A 24,031-nucleotide genomic window follows, 5' to 3' on the forward strand; every position below is an offset into this window, starting at 1 on the left:
GGTCCCCCATCCTCTGTGGGGGAGGATGTGGATGTCAAGATTATCAGGCATCTATGAGATGATATGTAAATCAGAGGGAAGTTAGCGTTAGCCTTGAAATGGTGCTGTTCTATACCATTTCTGCAGAGCTGTATTCATCAAGGGAGAGAATGTTGTGGTTAGTTGGAGTGTAGTAGAGATTTGAGATTTGGAGACATCATCCAGAGAATTGTAGCTTGGTCTTGCAGATAGACCAAGGACTAAACGAAAGGACAGAATGAAGCATTGTCCAATGAACTACTGGTGTTCCAACACTAAATTGTTAGCACATATTTATTATGGGCTAGACCGTGCTGGGTTCTGGGGGTAGAAACCTGAACAAGCCTATCTGTGACCTGCGCATGCAGGTTGTGTGGAGTCTGACCAGGTACTGGTGGTGCCCATTGTTAGCAACACCAGGAGGGCCGTGTGGCGTTCTGGAGGAGGCAGGATGTGATTGCACCTTTCTGGCACAGGCTTGTGCCTGGGTGTGCACACATGGGCATTTGGCAGGAAGGCCATGCAGAGCCTGAGGGTGGGGTCAGAGAAATGAGAAGCTGTGGCCCAGGGACGTGGCAGAGAGCCAGAGCCACCAGAGAAACCAAAAGCAGTGCGGTCTGTCCTGCGTGTCTGTGTTCTGGAGGGTGGGAGGGTGAGAAGTGACAAGAGCTGAAGACTGGGATCAAAGAGTACACACTTTGGGGAATCTGTTGAGAATTATGGCCTTGATCCAGAGCTGGAATTAAAAACTATATTTTACAAAGTTTTTTGGGGGCTATGACCCCCTTTGGTGGCCTGACAAAACCTTATGAACCCCTTTGAAGAATAATGTTTTTGTTTAAATAAAACACACAAGATTAAAAAGGAAACCATTTGTATTGAAATATAGACTGAACCAACTTTGTGATATATTAAAACCATACTGAAACCACCTTTGTAATAGAAGTACTTTTTTTCTATTAATGACATTAAGTAGCAAGATTTGGCATTGGGTCTGATGAATGCAATTTCCAAATTGTGCTCAGCATAAACAATATTTTGAGGTAACTGTAACAGCTATGATATCATAGAAGAGTGGAATGGGTTATGGTTTGCTGGTCTTAATTTATGGACATTAAAATTTTTGGTTGAGAAGTGAGAGAAATAAAAGTGTAACTTTTGCCATTCAAGTTTATGAACCTGTCGCCTGCCCATACACCAAGCAAGAATGGCTAATGTAGAGTCGTGTCATTCAAAGATTTCAGTAGGGAGTGAAGTGGTCCAATGTATGCGCAGTGTATCCCTTTGGGCACGAGAAGACACATGGCATTGTATTTACTGAGAGCAGGCGCAGGAAGCCCTTTCCCTGTTCTTATGACACCTTCCTGTGAGAACTGGGAATGCTCTGTGCCTTATAGTGGTGGATACCTCTGGGGATTTGTTATAGTCCATAGACTGTCACAATGAAAAAAGTGTGGATTTTACTCTGAATATACCTTATAAGCCAGATTTTACAATGCAATGTTGAATCAATAAATGGTCACAATTTAAAGACAAAGTTTTACCCTGCATTAGAAATTGGAGCTTGTGCACACTGATTAGAGTTTAAGTCCGGATGGTGTGGCTAGAACAGAGCCCTCAGATGGCTTAATCCCTTTCTTACCACCTTTGGAGGGAAACCTCTGGCTACCTGCACTTTCCCCCCCAGTTCTAGATAAAGGCATTGATACTCAGAAGAAATTGTTCAAGTGATTCCATTTAAAAACTTTGAAAAGGTATCAGCAAAGTGCTCATCTGTGATTGGCTGGGGTAAAGGAAGAAGTGAAAATGTGATCTATATTTGGAAAGTAAAGTATATTTTATTTCATTAAATGTAGCTTGTTGCTAGCTTGTGAACTGTGCTGTTTGTCCCCATTGGGATGGTGCTAGGTGGTAACTGGGTCACGGGGAGCCGAGCCCTTGTGAAGAGACCCTGGAGACTCCCAAGCCGGCTCCTAATCTGAGGTTCTAGGAGGAGATGAGAAGTCAGCTGCCTGCCACCTGGAAGAGGCTCTCACTGGAATCTGGCCCTGGTGACAACTTGATCTCGGACTTCATGCGTCCAGCACTGAGAGAAATCAATTTCTGTCGTTTAGAGACCAACTACTTTTATAGCAATCTGAACTAAGTCATAGTTTGCAGAAAAAATATTCTAGGATGGGGTTTGCTGGAGATAGGGTCCAAATGGCCTTCCCACTGCATTTGCAGTGCATGTGCAATGCCTTATTTTGGACTTAACAGGTAGCCGTAGGAATCCTCCAACAAATTTCCATTACTCCCACAAAGATGGTTTCTGGAATGCCAGACTCACGCTCTAGGGAAATAACTTGTTGCTCTGTTGTCAAAAACTTGATTTTAACTTTCTGTATCCAAATATGAATTGCCACTTACTGAACTCTGATAATGTGACTTCGGCCTCCATTATAAGAAGCAAACCACAGACTTCCTTGTATTTTCCAGCCTCGTTAGTGACAGTGATGGTGATGATAAAGGAAACCTTACCAGGCTCTATATTGACAAATATATTTTCAAATGTCTGTGCAGTAGGAAAGGCTGCCCAGTCTCCAGGGCGCTTTTGATACATTCAGTGACTGTATCAAATGTATCAGCCTTTTGATATCTAGATCCACTTGTTTGACTACTTTTTTTTTTTTTTTTATTTAAGAGGAAAAAGAGAAAAACACAAAACAAACCAAAGCGGCGTAAGGGTACACGCAATACAGAACTACAAACAAAACAAAACAAAACAAAAAAAACATAACAGTAAGAAATCACCTGCTAGTAGATTACACACTATCTTCTTGAAAATAGTTCCTCAAATCACAGTATCAAAGAACACAAGGTGGACATTCAAACAGGGAGACTGCAAACAGCTGTGTTCAATGTTCCAAAAACATTGATAAAGTCAGCTATTTAACACCCCCAAACACACTTGCTGTTATATCCGTTAGAGCTCTTTTTCTTTTTTTTTTTCCCTCTCTTTTTTACAACAAAATTTACACATCTTGGATTTTATTACTCCTTAGTGCTTATTACTTTCTTTGGGGGGGGGAAGAATACAGTCAAATATGGCAAAACAAAGCTGTCAGTCAATACCAAGGATAGACATAGCACATGGTGTAGAACAGAGTACAAGTTTATCAACAATGGTTATCAACATTGTCCCTTGTTTCCTTAAAAAGAATTGTCTATCTCATTAGATATTATAAAGTTGGACAAAACAGTAGAGAACAAGACCAATAAAACTTAGGCATTGTAAACATTACAGGACTTCCAAAGAAGACAATAGTTGTTTGACTACTTCTTGACAGCAAATTACTTCAAATAAAAAACTGTATTAATCACACTCAAGTTTATATTATTTCCTCCAACTCTGCTGCCAGTTGATACATAAGTCTCAGGCAATTTCAGAAAACTGGGTCAGTGGAGGGAAGCAGAGACTGGGAAAAGGCCTCCATCAACAGCCACCTTGGCCCTAAGGGTACTGTCAGGAACTTGTAGAGGAACTGGCTTTGGAGCAGTGGGAGGATTTGCACTATGGGAAGTCTAGGATCCAGTTGTGCCCATGTGGATAAGTCGTGTGGGATCTCTAAGTGAAAAGCTAGATTAGAATGGTAAAAAGGGATCCAGGCATCCTCCCTTGAGATCTGCCTTAGTCACTTTCTGGACACGGAGACACAATACCTGACACCCACAATTTAAAGGCAGAGAATTTGTTTTGGCTCACATTCCAGTGCATAGTAGGGGGCAGTCCAAGGCAGGACAGCATGGCAGAGGGGTCTGGAGAAGAACTGCTCATGGCATGGTGGACAGGAAGCAGAGAGGGAAGGGAGGGTCCCAGCAGGGTGATTTACCTTTCCAGGCTAAGCCCACAGTGACCCAGCACTTCTGTCCCGACCCCATCTTGTAAAGAAAGTCATAAACCCACAGAACCCAATTAGCTTCCCAAAGCCTTTGATCATCATGAGGCTTTGGGAGGAGGGATCTAGATATAAATCAGGACAAATGTGAGTCTATGCCTGGTGAGTTTGCCTGGGGGCCAGGAGGTGGGTGGAAGGAGAGAGGAGCCCTTTAGAGCACACTGGGGTCTCTGACCCCACAGTTGAGGCTCACATTGGAAAGCAGTTTGAGGGTTGTGCAGTTGGTCATGGATGATGCCTCAGTGGTGTAATTTCCTCTCCTGGCTCAGCAGCTTCCCTTGGGCTCCACAGAGGGAATCCCCAGGTCTTGGCATTGGGGCTCTCACACTGCTACTGAGGTGAGTAGCTGGGCAGTGGTGTCACTAAGCATCTAGTCACAGTAAGGCAGGGGCCAAGGCAGACCACATGGATTTCTATCCTGCAAAGCGTGGAAGACCAAAGGACTTCTCAGCTTTTCTGCAGCCTCAGGTTAAATTCTGGGGAGCAGAAACTGGTGGAACTGGAAAGGACTGCTGGTCCCTCTAGTTCAGTCTTTCTTAGAAATGGAGAACACACCACCCAGAGATGAAATCAGCCACCCAAGGCCAGGGCTGTTATTCTCCCAGCCTCATTTTATGAGATTCTTACCCTGGTGTCTGCTTTCAGGGCCTGGAATGTCATGCAATTGAAGATGCCACTAGGAGTGGCCTTGGATCCCATTCCTCAGCAAGACAGGCGCCCTGGGTGGCACCAGCAGCTGTGAGACCCACAGCTGGGACAGCATGGAGCAGCTAATTGAAGAGGCTTCACAGTTCAGCCTTGGGCCTGTGAGACACCACTGCTGGACCCTCATCCTGAGGCCCATCCTGGATCCAGGTGAGGGCTCTGATTTGGCCTCCCTGGCCTTCGTGCTGGCTTGGAGTAAAATAGGCATCTCTTTTTCTAAACTTACCCTAAAATGTTAACACTTACACTGTCCACAACCAAATCATAAGTAGCGCATGAGAAACAAAATCAGAAAAATCAAAAAAACCCCCCCCCACACACACGAGCACTGTATTTTGTTAATATTATATTGTTACAAATGCTGGTTTCTTAAGGTGTCGAGTCTTGTGGGCTGACCTGCAGCTTGGTTTTTGCATTGCAGTTGCAAACCCTTCCCTTTGGGGTGTCAGGCCAGGGAGTGGATGAGTCAGATCCTGCCATTTCCCTGAAACCAGTATTTACAAAACCGAAGGCATAAGATGTTATCTTTGGTAAAGAACAGTCTCTGAACTTTTTATTTGCTTCCTTTGGCGTGTCAGGGTTTATCCGGTCAATCAGCGGAATACGGTGATTTCATCTAAAATGAAAAATGAAAATATTTGTCGAGGAAACTACACATAAATCACTTCTTTTTCTTCTTGTCCACTAAGTGCTCTCCACTCTGTCTACAGTTAACTACTAAGTAGTCAAGAAAAGTAGTTTGGATCGATTAGCTTGAAATGAAAGTACCTTTGAGTAGGTTGAGATCCGTGTGAGGAGGAAAGCCCATTTGTCACACCAAAAATGCCATGAAAAAGTGGGGGTTAGATGCAGCGCAAGTTTACTTAGCGCTGGAAACTTAGGGGAAACAACAATGGAATGAATCATCAGAGAGGAATGTGGACTTTTCCGACCTGGAAAGAGGACTGAGTATCGCTTTGTTTCTGACCAGGTACAAATCTGGGTGTCTTAAGGTCCCTCCAAGAGTCTATGCAGATAAACATTGCTTTTATGTAAATCAGGAGCACAGACTTGATGGTTTGGAGGGATAAAAATGAACAGAGTGCATTGTGGGTAATTGGAGCATTATGGATCAGAATCTCAGAGAGGAGCATTACGTTGCCGAGGATGGCTATTCCCAGATGACTTGGAGGGCATCCAAGCCTGCTAACACAAGTAGCCATCAAGAAGACTGGGATTGGTGGTGTCAGGGCTGTCAGAACAGACATGAAAGCAAGCTTATGAACACTGACGGGTGTGTAAGCAGTGTTCCCCAAAGTGGAGAAGGTACAGAACTGATGGGGCCAGAGACAGGGACCCTGTGCTGGCCTGGTGGATAGGGACATTTTGCCCTCTGGTGGTTCTTGGTGGAAAGAATTTAAAGCAGTTCTAGTGAAGTAACATGTTTGCTTTTGATGCCTGCAGGACCAGCACCATCCACGCTTGGCAATGCCCCACTCTGTTGCACAAACCCCTGCGCCTCGCTGCAAAGGCTCGGAGCAACGGTGGACAAGGAAGGGAACGTACAGCAGTTTCGATGGTTGCAGGACTCAGGTTTTCTCTCAGCACTGCATATACGCTTGGAGACATGGGGAGGAGGTCTGAGGGGGACGCTGGCTCGGTGGAATCGCTTCGGCTTGAAGAGACAAGACAACAGGTCACTATTGCAAGACTGGGAAACAATCGCCAGGGTCACGTAGTGTGTCCAGAGCCCATTTCTAAGGCCTCCTCTGTCTGTGACACTGAGCTGCCTGATTCATCATTTCCTATCATGGAACTGCTAGAGAACATACAGCATATAAAAGGGCAACTTTATAATTCCAAGTCATAATAGATTGCGGTAAGTTTGCCCCAAGACTAGCTCTTTATGAGTTACAAGAAATGAGACGTAAAATGCCTTATTGGATATTAAAATGTTTTATTCTCAGTTATATGCACTCTGATCTACTCTTAAATCTCTTATAGGAAAGTCTTTTTTTCCTTAAAGATTCAATAATAAATGTTTCACGCGTGACTAAGATTACTTACATTGTGGAAATGGGAATGAAAACTGAAGGGACATAACCTTTGTCTCCCCTTTCTGTCGGTCTGGAAACTGGAAAAGAAATGCAGAATGTTAGCAACATTCTTGACAAAATGAGAGAAAAAAAGACATCTCAAGAAATATCAGTCGTGCTAAAAGGAAGAGAGAACGCAGCTGTTTAGTGATTCACACAAAGTTTTAGTTAAACGGTGGCAACAGTCACGTGGATCAGTATAAGATTACAAGGAGAGAACGAGGCCCTCTGCGGGCCATGTGTTAGTGTCTCCAAAAATGTCTGAGAAAAATTGAGAACTCTATTTCCTGGCTTCTCTGCTGTGTTTACACCTGACTGTGAGAACCGATGTATTTGTGTATGATGGGATTTAATAGCAGCTCGGTTCTTGTCACTGAAACTGGTACTAAGCACACTTCACTGTGACACAGAGTTCTGAGGCTCAGAGTGAGCGTTCCTGAAACACCTCTGCGCTTGCTGGCTATGGATACTGCCATAACAGTGTTGCGAAGCCCGCCTTGGAAACATTCCTGAATTCTCAAGCGCGCCCATCCCCAACAAGAATTTGTTCACCGACGTTTGCAATTCGCTTTGTTATAATGTCTTACAGGCCAGTGCTTTTGTTTTTGATGCTTTTGTTCAGAGGGGCATGAAATCAGGTTGCAGTAAGTCACCATTTGTGAGTGTGACAAGTCTAGGAACTTGCATAAAACTGTGCCCCGAGATGCAGTCACTAGGGATGAGGATTTTTGTAATCCTTGGCTGTTCTACTGCTTTATATAAAAGTGTGATGTTTGTTTGTACTGTACGGACATCTCAAATACCTTAAGTCATTCATCCTTGCTGTTTGTAACACCTAATGCAATGTCAAGGCCATTGAAGTAGCTGTTATACTGTATTCCTTAGGAGATAATGGTGAGAAAGGAAAGCATAATTTCTTTTCTTGCTTTTCTTGTACTGTAGATTGGACCAGGGATTGCTAATAGCCACAGCCTAGCCCGCTAGCTTTTCTTCTCTTTCCTTTCCTGTTTTCTTCTCTTTCTCCCTCACCTCCTCCTCTCTCCTCTCCTGCCTCCTCTTTCTGGATTGGACGCTGGGAGTGCTGAGCCGTATCTGCACTCTTTTTTTTCCTTTAATTTTGAGACAGGATCTCCCTAGGTTATCCAGCTTGGCCTCAGACTTGCAATCCTCTGCCTCAGTCTCCCAAGTAGCTGGGATTACAGGTGTGTGCCACTGTGCTTGGCTCTGATGGAACGTTTTAAAAAATACTTTTAGTAGTGGGTTGGCTGAGTTTGCAGATGCAGCAAGGATCCGTGATACAGGGGCAAGCACACTAAGGAACCAGAAGTGTGAACTCACCTTATAATTATACAGCTAATTTCACGAGTTTCTTTCATGTAGTCAGTAAATATCTAATAAATGCCTGTTTTGGTCAGATACAGTTCCAGCCCTCAGGATATATTAGGAAAGCTAGAACTAGGAAGGGGAGGGGGGCACTGACCCAAATGCCTCCCTGGAAAGTGAACAAACACTGAGTTGTGAGACTACAGCAGAGGGAGAAGCCAAACTTTAAACCTTGGGACTCGCCTTCCCTTTAAAAGCTTTAATCATCACCTTCTCCTTCTCTTCCTTCCCCCCAGCCTTAGAGTGAAGTCAGCATCACTCCTGTCCCAGGAAGAGAAGCCCTGAGCTCAACAGCGCCCAGAGATGTCCCCATGGTGGGGGGTGAGATTGAGGGGGTGGCTGCAGTGACAGCGGTCACTCTACCAGTGTCCAGTGGCTCTAGTGGCTGCTCCTCAGCAACCCGCCGACCTCTGGGACCCCCACGCCCACTCTTGTTTACAAAAGATCAGAGGAAACAAAAGAGAAGCTTTATTTACTTTGCTCTGATATGATGTTATTTTCCAAAATGCATTGAGTAAATGGAAGACCTCACCTTCGCATGGCTGGGAGCTGTAGTGTTTTCCGAAGGCTTTGTCTTTGGGAATGTCAGGATATAGGTACTTGAGAGGGTTTTCTGGAATGTTTTCAGCCATAATGACCTTGTAGTCTCGAAGAATGTCAGCGAACGGCAGAGCAGACAGCCGGCCTTTGTTGTAAGGTTCTACGGAGTGGAACCTCACTTCTCCTGAAAAGCAGACATGGGAAGAACATGCCAGTCCCTGCGGACATGCCTCGTGATCACTGTCTCTGTCCCCCGGTCCACGACTGAAAAGCATCATACCTGCAGCCTTACAGCACACAGCATGGGCTGCTAGAATTTGTGGGGGAGCTGGGTGAAACAGCCTCACCCACTGATGTCCAAACCCAGGGAGTGCTTGCTAGACAGATCCACACACCACCGGAAATCCCAGTGACCCCATGGGAGAACCCAAAATCCACACAGGGAGACCGCAGAGTGCCTACCGTTCTCAGAATGGTCCACCCAGGTGAAAGTTATGCCTCCAAGATGGCTTTCACTGAATCTTAATAAAAAAGTCCCAGGCATTTTATCCTTGAGCAGCTGCCGCTCCTTTTCTTTGCTGACAAAGCCCATGACGTACCTGAAAAATGAAGCCAGGCACATTCCAGCTAGTCAGTATCGCATTCACATGGGTTTCATTCATATAGAACACACATAAGGATGGTGTGTGTGTGATCAAAGGTCAGCCCCCCGACAAACTCACGGATGTAAATATCAACACTTTCTGAAGAAGACAAGAAACCACAAATGGTATTTCCCCTGCCTATGGTATTAAACATGCTTAAGAAGAAATGAAAAAACAATAAAAACAGAAAAAGAGAACTTAACTCACAAAACCACAAACTCACCCATCAATCCAAAGGGGAAGAATGTGTTTCTTAATTAGATCCAGTATTGCTTCGAGCCATGTCCAAAAGGTAAATGGTTTACCAGGTAAGTGCTCCTATTGGAGTAAACAAGGATGATTCAGAGCTAGCACTGCATAGAAACTCAGTCTCCATTTCTCAATAAAATCCCCTCTTTAAATCGGACAGCTTTACACTCTTTAAAAACACCCTTATCCAGTGACTCTTCAAAACCTCGGCTTGGACAGGGGCATTTTCTTTTTAAATGATGTTTCCCCTCCCTTCCCACATTCGTACCTTGCAGAACTTGGCCCAGCTGAGATGACCATCGCTGTAGCTTGATTGCACTAAAATCAAGCAAAGTAAGATTTTAAAAACACTCAGCAATGAGACTCTTGAATTTTGTACTCCATTTAGATTTTTTTCTCCTCTCTTTTATGCATTGCGTGAGAACCTGCTACAGTTTTATAGTGTACTGAGAAGTATTGATGATGCAGATACACGACTGTCTGCCTTCCCCCTGAGACATTTCTTAGGAGCTGCTGACAGAGGCCTTAATAATGGCTTTCAGAAGCTCCACGGAGGGGTAGGATATAAACTCTCAGAAGAGAGAAAGGGACGAATTCCAGGGAACAGCTGCACATGAGCATGGCTCCTTCCAGGGACAGTAAGAGGTGGGCAAACATTTGGAAATAAAACTAAAAATCAGGCATAGTAGGACCGCCAGCAGTCTCACCTCAAGATGTAAAGAATGGACCAAATATCCACTGGGCAACGGACAGCATAGGCATTTCCATCCAGAGAAGTGACAGAACGCTAGACTTTCTACCTAAATCTTTCCGCTGATTATACTTACAAGCATAGTTTGTTAAAGATCTGAAAGAATATGGGTGCTGTACTTCATATTTAAAAATTTTATCCACTCATTTACAAATACTCATTGAATGCTTGCTGTTGCTATTTATGAGTTGAATATGGAAAAAGATACAAACAACAAGTTCCTTTTGGAGTAATTCCATAGTCTGGATTTATTCTAATGCCTATTCATGAGGTGCCGGGAACAAGCAACCCTGTATGACCGAAGTCGAATTTTAATCACGTGGTTGCGTCTCTGCAGCAGGAATGTGTCTGTGTTTGGTTCTGCTTTAAGGATAAGTGTGTACAGAACAGCTTGAATGCTTTTCAGTACTAAATGTGTCCCCACTATGCTTGTCACAATACAGGTGTCTCTTAACACTCTTTTAGACAAAGTTTAAACCGGGGTTGGTGCCTGTTGTACTAATAGCTATTTGGTAAGCCGTAGACATCTCAGTGAAAGCTGAAACTTTCTTGATAGTCAGAATCAATTTATTCCTGGGTGCTTTGAAGTTTCTACTAAATTTCCTGGCCTTGTTGCAGGAGCCCGTCATTTTCCAGTTGTGTGGCATCTGCTGAGAAATGAATGGGAGTGCTTGAGGCTGATGGTGCCCTCAGCAGGAAAGACACAGGACATGCTGTAGACCAGTGAGCTGGGGAGCAGGAGGGCTGGGGGGCCTGACCGCGTCCTGGCCATGCAATGTGGCAGTCACTTAACCTCTGCTGTCCCGTATCCTCATCTAGAGTCATGTGGGCCTTGAAGAGCTTTTGTGAGAATTATAGGTAATTCAGCACGCAGCCCTGTGCCTGGAAATATAGTGGCACTCAATATATTCTGTAACAGTCCCATGAAGAGTGCTGGTGACACCATTCCGGTCTTGACACACAAGCGTGTCCCAAGCAGGCAGACCCTCCACCTCCCGTGCCTCTCACCTGTAAGCTTCTCGGCCAGCATGCTGAGTTGATCTGAATTAAGACCACGACCGACGTAGGATGAAAACTGCCAGCTCAGGACCTCCAGCAGTTGGCTCAAAGTGGCAGGTGGAGGGTTATTAAAGAAAACCAAGTTCTGAAACAGAATTTCAAAAGTGACTTGTTCACACTGAAAACACTGTAATGCAATGCATGGGATTTAAAGCTGAGGCCAACGCAGGTTAACAATATGGAGAGTAATGTCATTCTGTTCCTTTTAAGGATTGATGTTGTTGGGAGTTTTTCCTATAGGACTTTATGTTCCTTAAATGTAACATGACACAGAGCTCCCTCTTTCCTGAAGGAATCATTTGGCATTTCTTAAAGGTTTCTGAACTATCAATCAGCGTATATAAGCATTTAACACTATCTAGCAAATAATTGGACAGATACTCTTTTCTGAAACAATAATAATTTTTTTCAGTTGTGGGGATTAAATCCAGGGGCACATTACCACTGCCTTGCATCCCCAACCCTTTTCAGTTTTTTGTTTTTGTTGTTTAATTTTGACCAAGAGTCTTGCTAAATTGTCCAGGCTGTCTCTGAACCTGCAATTCTTGTCTCAGTCTCTAAAGTAGTTGCAATCATAGGCATATGCCACTGTGCCTGGTACTATTCATCTTAAACAAAATTTATATTATGCTTAACTGGCTGATTGTGAGTTGGCACAAGTTATACCTTCCAAGGAATAAGAAACAGTGAAGCCACGGGCCATGGAAAGTAATCCTGTAATGAGTTTATGATTAACCTCAGACTCTGTTTTATGGGTAACGCAGTACTCTTTTCTTGTTTTGTTCTAACTGAAAGCAAATTCTGTATGAGCAACCATAAACAAGATTGTCTAGGAAGTGGGTTAGCCTTAGTGGAATACAAGACTTGGTTCCAGATGATGAGTAAGCAGATAGGTGTGGTAACCAGAATTAAGATTTCAAAGTTAGTTGCTCTTGGTAGAGCTTGGTAGCTTTTCTCCAGAGAGTTGTGGACAGCAGTCCAGAGCAGGACTGTGCTGTAAGGCTGGAGGACAGGGAGGAAGCAGTCCCCTCCCTCCACTCCAGGCCGGGCTGGGGGAACATGGCACCCTGTGGCTCCAGATGGGGAGAGGCACTTCCTCTTGGGGCTGCCCTTAGCCTTAAAGCCTTGGGCGACTTCTCAGTTCTGCTCCTCCACACAGCCTTCCTCCTGGGAGGGCACTGTGCCTGAGGAGCAGGCCACTTTCCATGCCATCTCTTACTGAAGGGAAAAACACTTGGTGCTGACCTGCGCTGGCTTCGTTCTTACTGCTGGGATCTAACAGGAAGGAAGTCTTTGGAAGGAACATTTGTTTTGAAAACACAAGACAGCCTGCTGTTTACATCCTGACCTAATTTTTTCTAGTCTTTGGTGGTTTCTGAAACAATGCACTCAGCTCTGGCAAGCGCGGGCAGGAGGAAGCGCTGGCTCATCTGTTTTGACCACTCCCTACCCTGGTGTTCTTGGAAGAGATCGGTTCCTTGCTGCATTCATTGGAGACAAATTTTGGTCAGTGCTTGACACAACCACTAGATGTCACTAGCACCTAGTTTAAATCAAGGGCACAGTTTACGCAATCAACCAAATTTTTGTACTGTCAGACTACAGGTGGGGAAGATGGATGAAAATGCCAGTTACTTATTTGGAAACTGATTCTCTGCTTTTGTGGGAGACACTGTGGAAAAGGTGGGTCCAAAAGAAGCTAAGGAGCTCAGATATGAAATTGTGGGGGCGGCCCAGGAGTTTCGCTGCAGCCTGTTTGACAGAGCCAGAGGAAGATGGGTCGAGAACTCTCCATGATGCAAATTGTGGTTGACAGCTGACCAAACCCTCCAAAATAGCAGAACCAGTACCTGCCCCTTATACCAGCTGCACCCCGCGGGATCTGTTAAATGAGCCACTTAAAGAACTGGGAGGCACCATAGCATAAGAAATGAAACAGCATGCACCTGTGCGTGCACACACGCACACACACACACACACACATACACACACACACACACACACACACACTCTCAGAGTTTATTGACAGTCGAGTGAATTGACTAGAACCAGAGCAGGAAGGACAGGAAGAAAACATCTACCTGGGAGTCGCTGGTCGACACGTTGTACCACATGATGGACGCCCAAGCGTTCGGTAGCTGACTGACATTGGAAATCATCACCACGGGTAATGAGCTGGTCTGGTGGTAGAAGAATTGTTACAGGAAGTGATGCTTTACATTGGTCATACGCTCAACCTTCTCTAAAGGGGGCCACCTCAAGCCAACCCCACTGTTCCAGTCACAGGGTCTGTGATGCCTGGTCAAGAACTGACTGGTGAGGGCAGCAGAGCTCTTTGAGCAGGTGTGAGCCAGGGCACACAAGGAAAGAATAGGCAAGCAGTTTCCCCAGTGTCTTTCCTGCCCCTGCACGAATATTCACACTTCCCGTGTCACACTCAGTACGGCCTCAAATGCAACTAATGAGAGCACCTAGGATTTAGTGACCCTCCTCTGTCCAAGTTAGAGGATCTGATAGCACATTGATCTCTGGTTGAATCTGCGTATTCAAATGACAATCTAACACCTAATGAATGTCAGGACCAGAAGTGGGGTGTTCTTTTGCAAGGAAGTTCTCTTGTTGCAGAACCAGTGGTACCGAGACTCTCACAGACTGGCCTGGGAGTGAGCCCTTCCCTGTTACAGACATCTGACCCCTGTAGCCTGTAATATAACCCATTTGAGGAACTTAACAACTCAGGAAACCAGAGGTCTAGGGAAAAGAGATGAGGAAGGGATCTCTGAAAGTATAGCAAACATGTCTGCATTCATAAAGATAAAAGTACAAAGACAGTGCTCTGAGACAACACGCTCCACGAACAGGATCATACACAAGGTAAACTGTGTCTGTTTATGTAGTGATTGGTTCGTTTGTTCAACAGACATTGAAGATCTACTACTGTACACGCTAGATACTGGGCTGACTGTGCTGTGCAAACAAGGTGTGCTGTCCTGCCTTCAAGAAGCTCAGAGCCAACCACGTTCAATCATGGTCAGTCCCCAAGGTTTCTTTACTCTTTGAGTTTCACTGTGACTGTTAAAAGCGGGTCGAAAGGATGTTCTCCTTCTCCGTTGTTCATTACCTTAGTGAAACCTACCTCCAATTCGATGGTTAGGCCATAGAGGCAAATCTGGGTCTCGAAGGATATGGAATGAAGCTCCTCGGTCACCACGTGACAGCCCTGCGGGAGGAACAGAGTGTTAACCTGCAAACACAGAACTGGTTCTTTCAAATTAAAAAAACCGTAAAGTAAATGTCTCTGACATCCCCCGATAGTCAGCCTGCCCTCCTGTAATAAAAGTCAGATAGTGTTTGAGAAATCCTCACTTCCACACACAGAATGATTCTACCTCCAAAATCAAGATCATTTCAAGTTTTTAAAAATAAAATTCCAGCTGTCTTCCTTAATTGAAACGCAGATAAGTTGTTCTTTGTTTTAATTTTTGAAAGTTGGTCCTTTTCATTTACCCAATATTAATAAAACACAACATGTATGTGTTAGCTGTACAGAAATAACTCCTAGGGTCATCATGAGTTTGTGTTAAAAGAAAGGTTTCCTTCTGGATGAACACAATAGGTGAGATACCTGCATCTTCCTCTGTTCATTCCGGAAACTCCACTGAGGTAGCTGTTGGAGTTTTGCTCACTTTCTAGTAAAGCACAGCTGCAGTGCGGACCCCAGTGAGAGGTGGGAGGTGTGGACGGTGCAGGGGACCCACGGGCTGAGGCTGCAGCAGGGAGGGGTGAGTAGGAGGCCAATCAGGGGCCCCAGCTGTGCAGTCAGGGGCCAAGGTCAGGCTGCAGGCAGGAGGGAGGTGCACGTTGCAGAGATGCTGAGCTATGAAAGACTCTGGTGAAATCCATGCTCCCCTCTGTTTCACACTCAGATTGCTCAGAGCCTGGCTTAAAGTTGCCATAAAAGGGGCTTGGGATTTAGCTCAGCAGCATAAGCACCTGCCTTGCAAGCAGGTGGTCGTGAGTTTGATCCCTGGTATCCATAAAAAAATATTTCCATAAAAGACACCCAGGAAGTATAACAGCCAAAGGAACTGATACTGCATTTTTGTGGGGTGGGGGGTCTCTCATGAAACAGCCAGGTCCTAAGATTCACTCCTAAGTCTACAATTCCCAACATGCATGTAGAGAATTGACATCACATAAGCACGCGCAAAGGAAAAGGACTAAAGAGCGGTGCTTGGTATCTTCAGCTCCATTTGCAAAGCTGGAATCTTTTAAGCTGGTTGATGGGTGTTCATGTATTACTCTTCATATATATTTAAAGAAGCAATGGAGATGTTACATTTTGGGTTTGTTACTGAGAAGCAGGTACAGAATTAAAATAATCTCTTGCTGGGGATTTAGCTCAGTGGCATAGGTGCCTGCCTGGCAAGTGCAAGGTTGTGAGTTTGATCCCTGGTAATATAACAATCATCATCATCATCATCATCATCATCATCATCATCATCATCATGATGTCTTCTCCCTTGGGCTGGGTAGTTGTGGTGCCTTCACGTTGTTAGACTGAGTAGAGTGGGGTCACTTTCACTAGACTGTGGGGTCGGGAGAAGTTATGCATAATAAAAGTTCTGCTTGGAACCCTCTAGCTGCCCCAAGTGTACCCCCAGCCCACTAATGCACTGGTCAGTCACTTTTTCTCCCACAGTGTTGAAATAAATTTCTGTCTCTTCGGTTGACAATGAGATCAACTAACTGGTTTGTGCTTAGACACCAATTTAAGCAAAAAGCACATTTTTAAACAACAGAAAGCCTCCCGACCATATGAGGAGGGGATGTTTACCCCAGGACACATGATGAACCCATAACTTCCACCTCTTGCTCATCAATGGATGCCTTTCAGGTTCTCACCAAGTTCCAGAGTAGACAGGGTGATTCGAGTGTGTGCAGAACATTTGAAAGATCTCCAGCAAGTGTACAAATGGAGACCCGATGCCATGTCTGAATATTTAACCACTGTAGATGGACACACTGGTAAAATACGGTCTAGCCTCTTGCCTTGACACAACGCTTTCATATAACCTAACTGGCTATGGCTAGTTTTAGCTTCTCAAAGTCCCACTGGAGCGCAGGGGCATGGGTAGGGTGTAGTCACCCGGGGTCACTGCCCTCTCCATCTGCACCTGTATGAGGACCTTGTGTGACAAGGACAGCTCCTGGGCAAAGCTTCTCAGGTCCTGCAGGTAGGAGAGCTAGAAGAATCTTTTGCTCTTAGTCAGTCTCTAATGCTGGTTACAATTTCCTAAGTGATAGGAGTTTCTAAACAGAGCCCCCAAATCCTTTGGGACTTCCTGGGCAGTAGGAGTATCCATTGTTCTGATAAAGTGACTCCTGGGCCCCGGCTATCCCCAGAATGGGGCCTGATGCCAGGGACACTACCATGGGAAGAGGGGTTTGGGTCTTTCAGCCCCACTCCCCTTGAGGAGGGAGAGGGGCCGAGGTTTGGGCTGACCACGAACAGCAACGCTGTAGTCCATCAAGCCTACTTAACAACGTTTCCATAAAAACCCCAAAGGACACGATTTGAAGAGCTTCAGGGCTGGTTGAGGCACAGAGGTACCTGGACGGCGCCTCTGTGGGACTGGAGGCTCCCCTTCCCTCAGACCTCGCCCTGTGCACCGTGCTCTGTGCATCTCTTCCTCTGTACCCTTGTGCTATCCTTTAGGAGAAACCGGCAAGTATTGGTAAAGTTCTGGGAGCTGCTCCAGCAAATCAATGGACCCAAGGGGAGAGTTGAGGGAACCCCAATTTGTGGTCATTTGGTTAGAAGCATAGGTCACAACCTGGGACCTGTGAATGGCATCTGAAATGAGAAGGGACTCAATGTCCCAGGGCCCTTCGCTAGGAATTGGATATGAAGTAGATAGTGCCAGAGTTGAGCTAAATTGTAAGACATCAACTTGGTGTGTGCTGGGGAACTTGGAACAGGGGGGAGGTTCTCCCCAGAGTCAGGTATTCTGTACTAACAGTAGGAAAACCCAAAATACAACTTCCATCTTTCCCTCATTCTAGCTTCTTTGCAGTTTTGTTTATATGGTTAAGTATGCATGCAGCCATTCATTGGGGATGATTTCCTCAGCTGAGTTGTGGTGCCCGTGGGACCATCATCTAAAAAGCAAGGCTGGGAAGAGTATGAGACATCAGGATCTGCAGACAGAGCTCAGGGCTGTCCATTCACTCTGTCCATTCGCTCTGCTGTCTTGGTGATTTAAACTGATTTTTGAAGTTTACCTGAAAACCTCTGACGCAACTGAGAAGCACATTTGGAACAAAATCCAGCAACGACTCCAACAAATGACTCATGACCAGAGAAAAGCAGCCTTGACAGAGGAAGCATCATTAATGTTTACAGCTTGCACAACCATCGGTCACAGCCTTCACACAAGTCTCGGTGTAGTCTAAACCAGAGACACCACTCAGTGTCACGTTCCCAGGGTCCACCCCTCACAGATGGGTAGAGCAGCCAGGCAAGATGCACCATTAAGGTCTACAGTAAAAGCCCACCTACTCGTCTGTGATGATTATAGTTTTAAAATCTATGTGATATTCACATGTAATATTAATATAATGAAGCATTGAATATTACCTCTGGATTGACTGTATAGTATTTCTAAAGAAAAGTACCCAGCAGATAATCTGCTAAGCAACCAGAAGATAGCTCAAACAACTTAGCCAGGGCCCTACCTGAGGAAAAATATATAATCAAATGGGTGAAAGGTAGGTCTAGATGTCTTCTTTTGTTATTTCATTTTCTCTATTCACTGTCTAGCAATATGCTTGTATTTAAAATAATGCCATTGCTAAGAAAAACTTCTTGCTCATTTCTTAGCAAGCCATAGGTGATATTGTTGCACATGGAAAATTGTGTGGTGCAGAAAAACACGACAATCCACTGAACAAATCCTGTGCACCTGTTATGCGATAGACACTGGGTGAGCTGCTAGAAACAGTGAGGTGGGGACGGGAAATGGAGCAGCCACAAGAGAGACAGCCTGTAATCCCAGGAGCATAGGAATGACAGAGTGACAGCGATGCCCAGCTTATAAAATAAGGGTGCCATGGGGATGGTGCACTTCTCAGTCTAAGCTTTTAGTGATATTCTTATGCTGATTTCTATCTTAAAGAAAACATCCTAGGACTTAATGACTTAGAAAGATCTTATCTCAGAATCATAAAAGATAGGGCTGGGTATGTAGCTCGGTGCAAAGGCCAAGGATTCCGGCGCCAGTATCTCAATAAAAAATATATTTGAAAAAGATTGTGGCTGGGTGTGGTGGTGCACACCTGTATTCCCAGCACTTGGGAGGCTGAAGCAGGAAGAGCACGGTGAGTTTGAGGCCACCCTCCACTACATAGTGAGTTCAGAGTCAGCCTGAACTATACGGTGAGACACTGTCTCACCAAGAAAGAAAAGGACTGCGGTTATAGCTTCCATTCAGAAGTTCAGAGTTCAGAAGGAAAGCAGCTTGCTGTGAAACGCGGGTGCTGGGTGGGTGCAATAGTGTGCTGGGGTTCGAGGACTCTGAACCTTGAAGACACATCTGTGGGGCCATTTTGTTAAATGAAACTCAAGTCACCCAGGCTTCACTAACAACCTTTTGTGCTTTGTGACCTCACACTGCATAAACAAAATCACCTGACACCTCAGTCTGTGGCCAAAATTGTCATTTAGACAAAGAGCAAACCAGAGAGACTGCACTTCTGGCTTCCATATTCCAACGGTTCTCACGTTTTAGTGATCACCCCCTGGCTGGCCTGGCTCCCTCGGTGTGGGGTGTCTGTGTGTGTATGTGTGTGTGTATGGGAATGCTAACTTTACAGACATGGGCTGATGACTTCAGATTCTGCCCACATGCTAGGAGTCAGTTCTCCACTGTGACATTTCCCAGGAAAGAATAAAAGTGGGGAAAGAGATGATGATTGCCAACCTTGCCTCTGCCAGCATCTACAGTCTCCTCAAGGGAAGCTGTAAAATTCCAAAGCAAATTCTTAAAATTGAATTTATTAAAAATAATCTATGGCCTCTACCCTATGGAGAATCTTAGTCAAAAACGAGCGTCAGAGACTACTCCAGTGGATTTTGAAGAAGAAATTTAAACCTAGGAACATATTCTCAAGAGTAGATTTCCTCTCCCAGAGTAGGGGGAGGTACCTTTTTGGTCCTTCTGGGCTTTCTGGAAGCAGGATGTGTCTTGTGCAATGTCCCCTCCTTATCTAAGCCCATAACTAGGATTCTGGATGTCCCAACATGACACCTCATCTCAGACAGTCTCAGCGTCAGTCACAGGGGGCTGGAACTCTAAGGAGGTTTGGAATGGTGACCTCACAGAAGCACCTTCCTGACTTCCTGATATGGTCTCAGTCATTTCATAATTATTCCGTCTGAGCTCCTGCAACCAACTAAACCGAGGAACCCACAGTTGTTGAGGGGTGGGGAGGCATGTAGGTGTGGTAATAGAAATCCAAGACTTAAAATCCCATGAAAGGGGCACACATAAACGGGGGCCTGAAGTTTTAGGGATGTGGAAACAGAAGAGAGAAGGGCTGAGAGCTTATTTAAAAAAAAAAAAAAATAGAACCACGTCTCCAGGGGAGCAATTGGCAGATGGGCAGAGAAGGAGGAGGGCCCGCAGCTGTCTTTTAGCTGGTGTAATACCAGCTGTATACAGAGGGGGCAGCAAAGGGTGGATGAAGGAGACCCACAGTAACTATAGCCCCCCTCTTTACCCCTGAGGCACCCAGGCCATCACTTTTGGTCCCGGTGAACCCCTAGGACATGTGTGGTAATGTTAGCCCCGTTCTGTAGGGAGGGGAATTGGGAACAGGAGAGCTTCTGTGGCTTGTGCAGGCTCAGACTCTAGGTGAGAGGCAGAGCCCAAGTCTGGTGCTAATTCCTCAACCCCCTGAGACGCAGATGGAACCCACAGAAAGGCACAGTAGATGCCTGGCAAGTGCAAGGCTGTGAGTTCGATTCCCAGTGTCCCCCCACCAAAAGAAAAACACAGTAGATAAGGGCCCTGTTCACAGCAGAACCTGAGTTCGCGCTGTTCACGCTCCTAAACTTGTCAAAGCTCCTGCTTGGAGGCAGCCCTGATCTGTCAAAGGGTGAGCACAGGGTGGACATGGGGTGAGCAGGACGGGCTCAGATGGGGTGGGAGAGGTCGGAGAGGAGGCAACCAACTCTGCATTGCAATCCCAGAGGCAGTGTGGCAGGGGCATCCACGCTGTTACTATATGGATCTCAATCCTATTGCAGACTGCTCGTGTCATCTTGGCTAAGCTGTGCAAGTGCTCGGTGCCTCAGTTTCCCTAACTGAAAGCAGCTAGAAGTACGTGCTCCTTGGAGCTGGCACAAGAGCAACATGAGCCAACATGAAGGAAGCTCTGAGATCCCAGTGAGCTGCAAATGCCATGGAGGGTTTGTTAAATGAATCCCTAGGAGGCTGTGTGCTCCAGGCAGGTGCTTGGAGATAAGCAGCAGCAGGTTTTTTAAAGCTTGAAGACAAGGATGTGCTACCACAAGTTTCAACTTTCCTGAAATGTCTTTACCACGACTCCTGACCCTGCGGCCTCACCGACCCGACCTTATCCCCAGCCGTGCCCGACTCTTTCCTGACTTTCCGTTATCCCTCCCGGCCAGCTCAACTTCCTTTGAGGATTTTGGGACTGAACCACATAACCCTGTGCCATGGCTTGCATTCCTGGGCGTCACACTGAGATTCTATCAACTGAGGAGCTCAAAGAATAGCTTGAAATACAACAAGCCTGCTTTAGCAACCCTGAGTGCATGAGGAAGGAGGACTGACAGCCATGCTACGACCACACGATTTTGTCAGTAGGAAAAGAAGAAGAAATCAATTTAAAACAATATAAGCAGACAGGTTAATAAGACCATGGTTGGTTTTCTGTAGCAAATGATTTACTTTGATCTCTATTTCTAGGGAAATCCAAGTAATGGTTTTGATTTTCTATTCATAAAGATGACAATGGTGCCTGCCTGGCAAGCATGAGGTCCTGAGTTCAATTCCCACTAACCTCCCTCCCCAAATGACAAGGAGGTGAGCTATTTAGATATTATCACTGGGTTTGTTTTGCTTAAGCAAAGTTCAGAATAATTGCACTTAGTTGCTTTAGACTCATAATAATACAGTTCAGAAATGTCAAGTTCAATGAGATGTCAACTTTGGTCAAACTTCTAGTGACACGTGTAAAGTGGGTTTAATTCATAGTGTACTAGGTGAGAAGAATAGCTCCCACTGATTTGTGTCAGTAGAATATCCTCAAACTCAAAAAGCTGTGGTCGTGTGCTAACTTTGACAGCAGAGAGCTGCTTGGGGCTATGCCTTACACAGAGATTCTGACCTAGGAAGAAGACTTATCAGGAGTTGGTCTTGGTGGGGATGGGATATTCGTAAATGATTTTTTTTTTGTCTTCTTTTTTTTTTTTTTTTTTATTGGTACCAGGGATCGAACTCACGACAGCCTGCTTGCAAGGCAGGCGCTTATGCACTGAGCTAGACCCCCAGCCCCTGTCGTAAATGATTTTTAAGGCACAAAAGAATGTAGGCTCCAGAGAGGGGAAAATGGCACAGGGCATTAAACTTATTGTGACGGTCTTTGTGGTTTTGTGGGTATTATAAACCAGATGTCCTTGGATACTGGGTTAGTCAAGTGTTTTTCTTTGAAATAATTCGAAGTTCTTTCCCACAGGGACTATGATGATAAAGTCGGAAGCTGAACCTATACCAGTGGCACCAGAAATAAGTTCCTGCTCCATGCAGGTGGTCTTGCATATGCAGTGTCTCTGTGCAGGGAGCGCTGGGCCCTGCTTGCTTCATCTCACAGAGGAAAAAAAATGCAATTTCCCCCCACCAGATCGTTTGCCAAAGATCACATAAGCAGTCACTGTCAGAGCATGGACCAGGTTTCCTACTTCCAAATACACAGGTCAGTGATCACCATGTGATCATCTGTCTCCTCAACAGATGATCTCCACAGTGACTTCCAGTCCAGGCTTTGACCACTCTGTTACCTCCTAACTCAAATGTGAGTACTCAGACTGCACCAATTTGTTCTTTAATTCAGTTTATCTGGTGCAATACAAACCTTAGAGAGCAAGATCATTGGTACCAGAGTAAACGTTTGTTCTTTCCCTGTGATTTTCATGTATCGTAAGTTTTGAGTCTTATCTTCCATCTGTGAGCATGTAAGTGAGTTTTAAGACATTTTACCACCACAGAGGACAAACTAAAGTAGTTATGGCATACCTAAAGACGCAATAGAGTGCAACTAATTTAAATCATGTTCTCCAAGAGTATTTGAAGTTACAGAAAGATATCGTCACATATTTCTATACCCAACCAAAGATTATACAACAATATTTGTGGTATATTTTTACAGCATTATATACATAAATAAAATATTGGAATAATACGTATCAAAATATTAACAGTTATTTTGGAAGGAATTATGATGTTTTTATTTTTCCATTAAAAATATCCCTTATTGGGGCAGGGGATTTAGCTCAGTGGCATAAGCACCTGCCTTGCAAGCAGGTGGTCATGAGTTCAATCCCTGGTACTGATCCCCGGTACTGATAAAAATGAAAAAGACAAAAAAAAAAATCCCTTATTGTCCATAATTATCAAGTTTAGTGTTCAAGGATTTAGTGTTCAGAAAAACACAGATTTAATTTTACATAAAACCAAGGAATATAAGAGCTTTGTAAAAAAAAAAAATAAATGCAATATTACAGGCTTATTTCTTTAAAAATTCTCTAGGAGGAAATATTTCCTACCTCATTTCCTTTGCTTCCAGCACTGGACTTCATTTCTTTTGGTTGCTTTGTAAAAGAAAACAGCAGTGTTTAGATGGAAGAGAATTCTCAGTACAAATCAAGTCAATCATAACTCCTGTCATCATTTTCTTGGCCATTTTGACTTCTAGAACTGTAACCCTTATATTTTCTAACTCACTGAAACCTGAACTAGCTGCCTAGATTCAACAGGAGGGAACCCCGAAAACCAAACCAAAAACAAAAACCACTACAAATGAGTATTTATACATCCCTTTCTATAAATTTTATCTCTCAGAAAGTAGGCCTTATGAGGCTGATTTGGTGGTGCCCCGTAATTCAGGGGAGGGATTTGCTAAGTGTTAATAAACCAGAGGAGGAACAAGATGTGGTAGGGACCTGGGGATCTAGCTCAGTGGCTCAAGCAAAGCACAAGGTCATGCGTTCAATCCCTGGTTCCAAAAAACAAAACAAAACAAAACAAAAGATGTGGCAGGAAAGGCAGTAGACTCTTGGTAATCTAAGAACTATCTATGCAGAGAATTAAGAAGAAGACAAAGAGAAGTCTGGGCCAAGAGGAAGTGGTAAGGAACAAATAGCAACAGGATGAGCTCGGCAGGAGCTTTCTAGACACAGCAGTATATACCTGCAGCTTCGGACGGGACACCCTGCCGCCTGCCCAAGCTGCTCTGAGACCAAATCACTTCCCGCCACACCTGTCTTACTGGTTGTTGCTCCTTGGGGAGATTTTAAAAGTCAAACCAGGAATGCCCATGCACTGTAAGATCAATCATCTTTGCCTTTATCGTCAAGATGCATTG

At 44.8% G+C, this 24,031-nt stretch overlaps 1 protein-coding gene across 4 annotated transcripts in view; it reads right to left on the bottom strand.

Moving 5' to 3' along the window:
• Positions 1-2,661: 2,661 nt before the first annotated feature.
• Positions 2,662-24,031, bottom strand: part of Stat4 (signal transducer and activator of transcription 4) — an 89,379-nt gene continuing 68,009 nt past the window's right edge. For all 4 annotated transcript variants that reach the window (XM_063259457.1, XM_063259456.1, XM_063259458.1 and 1 more), the window contains 11 exons: positions 23,214-23,258; positions 14,499-14,582; positions 13,444-13,542; positions 11,312-11,447; positions 9,821-9,870; positions 9,527-9,621; positions 9,122-9,258; positions 8,652-8,843; positions 6,708-6,774; positions 6,207-6,315; positions 2,662-5,277 (listed from right to left, as the gene is read on the bottom strand). In XM_063259457.1, the coding sequence (XP_063115527.1) occupies positions 5,251-5,277; positions 6,207-6,315; positions 6,708-6,774; positions 8,652-8,843; positions 9,122-9,258; positions 9,527-9,621; positions 9,821-9,870; positions 11,312-11,447; positions 13,444-13,542; positions 14,499-14,582; positions 23,214-23,258 (1,041 nt within the window). In that variant the 3' untranslated portion in view covers positions 2,662-5,250. The remainder of the gene's footprint in view (positions 5,278-6,206; positions 6,316-6,707; positions 6,775-8,651; positions 8,844-9,121; positions 9,259-9,526; positions 9,622-9,820; positions 9,871-11,311; positions 11,448-13,443; positions 13,543-14,498; positions 14,583-23,213; positions 23,259-24,031) is intronic.

This window comes from Cavia porcellus, unplaced genomic scaffold (genome assembly GCF_034190915.1).
Source record: "Cavia porcellus strain 051 isolate PalLab524CR breed Dunkin Hartley unplaced genomic scaffold, mCavPor4.1 scaffold_12, whole genome shotgun sequence".
Classification (NCBI taxonomy): domain Eukaryota; kingdom Metazoa; phylum Chordata; class Mammalia; order Rodentia; family Caviidae; genus Cavia; species Cavia porcellus.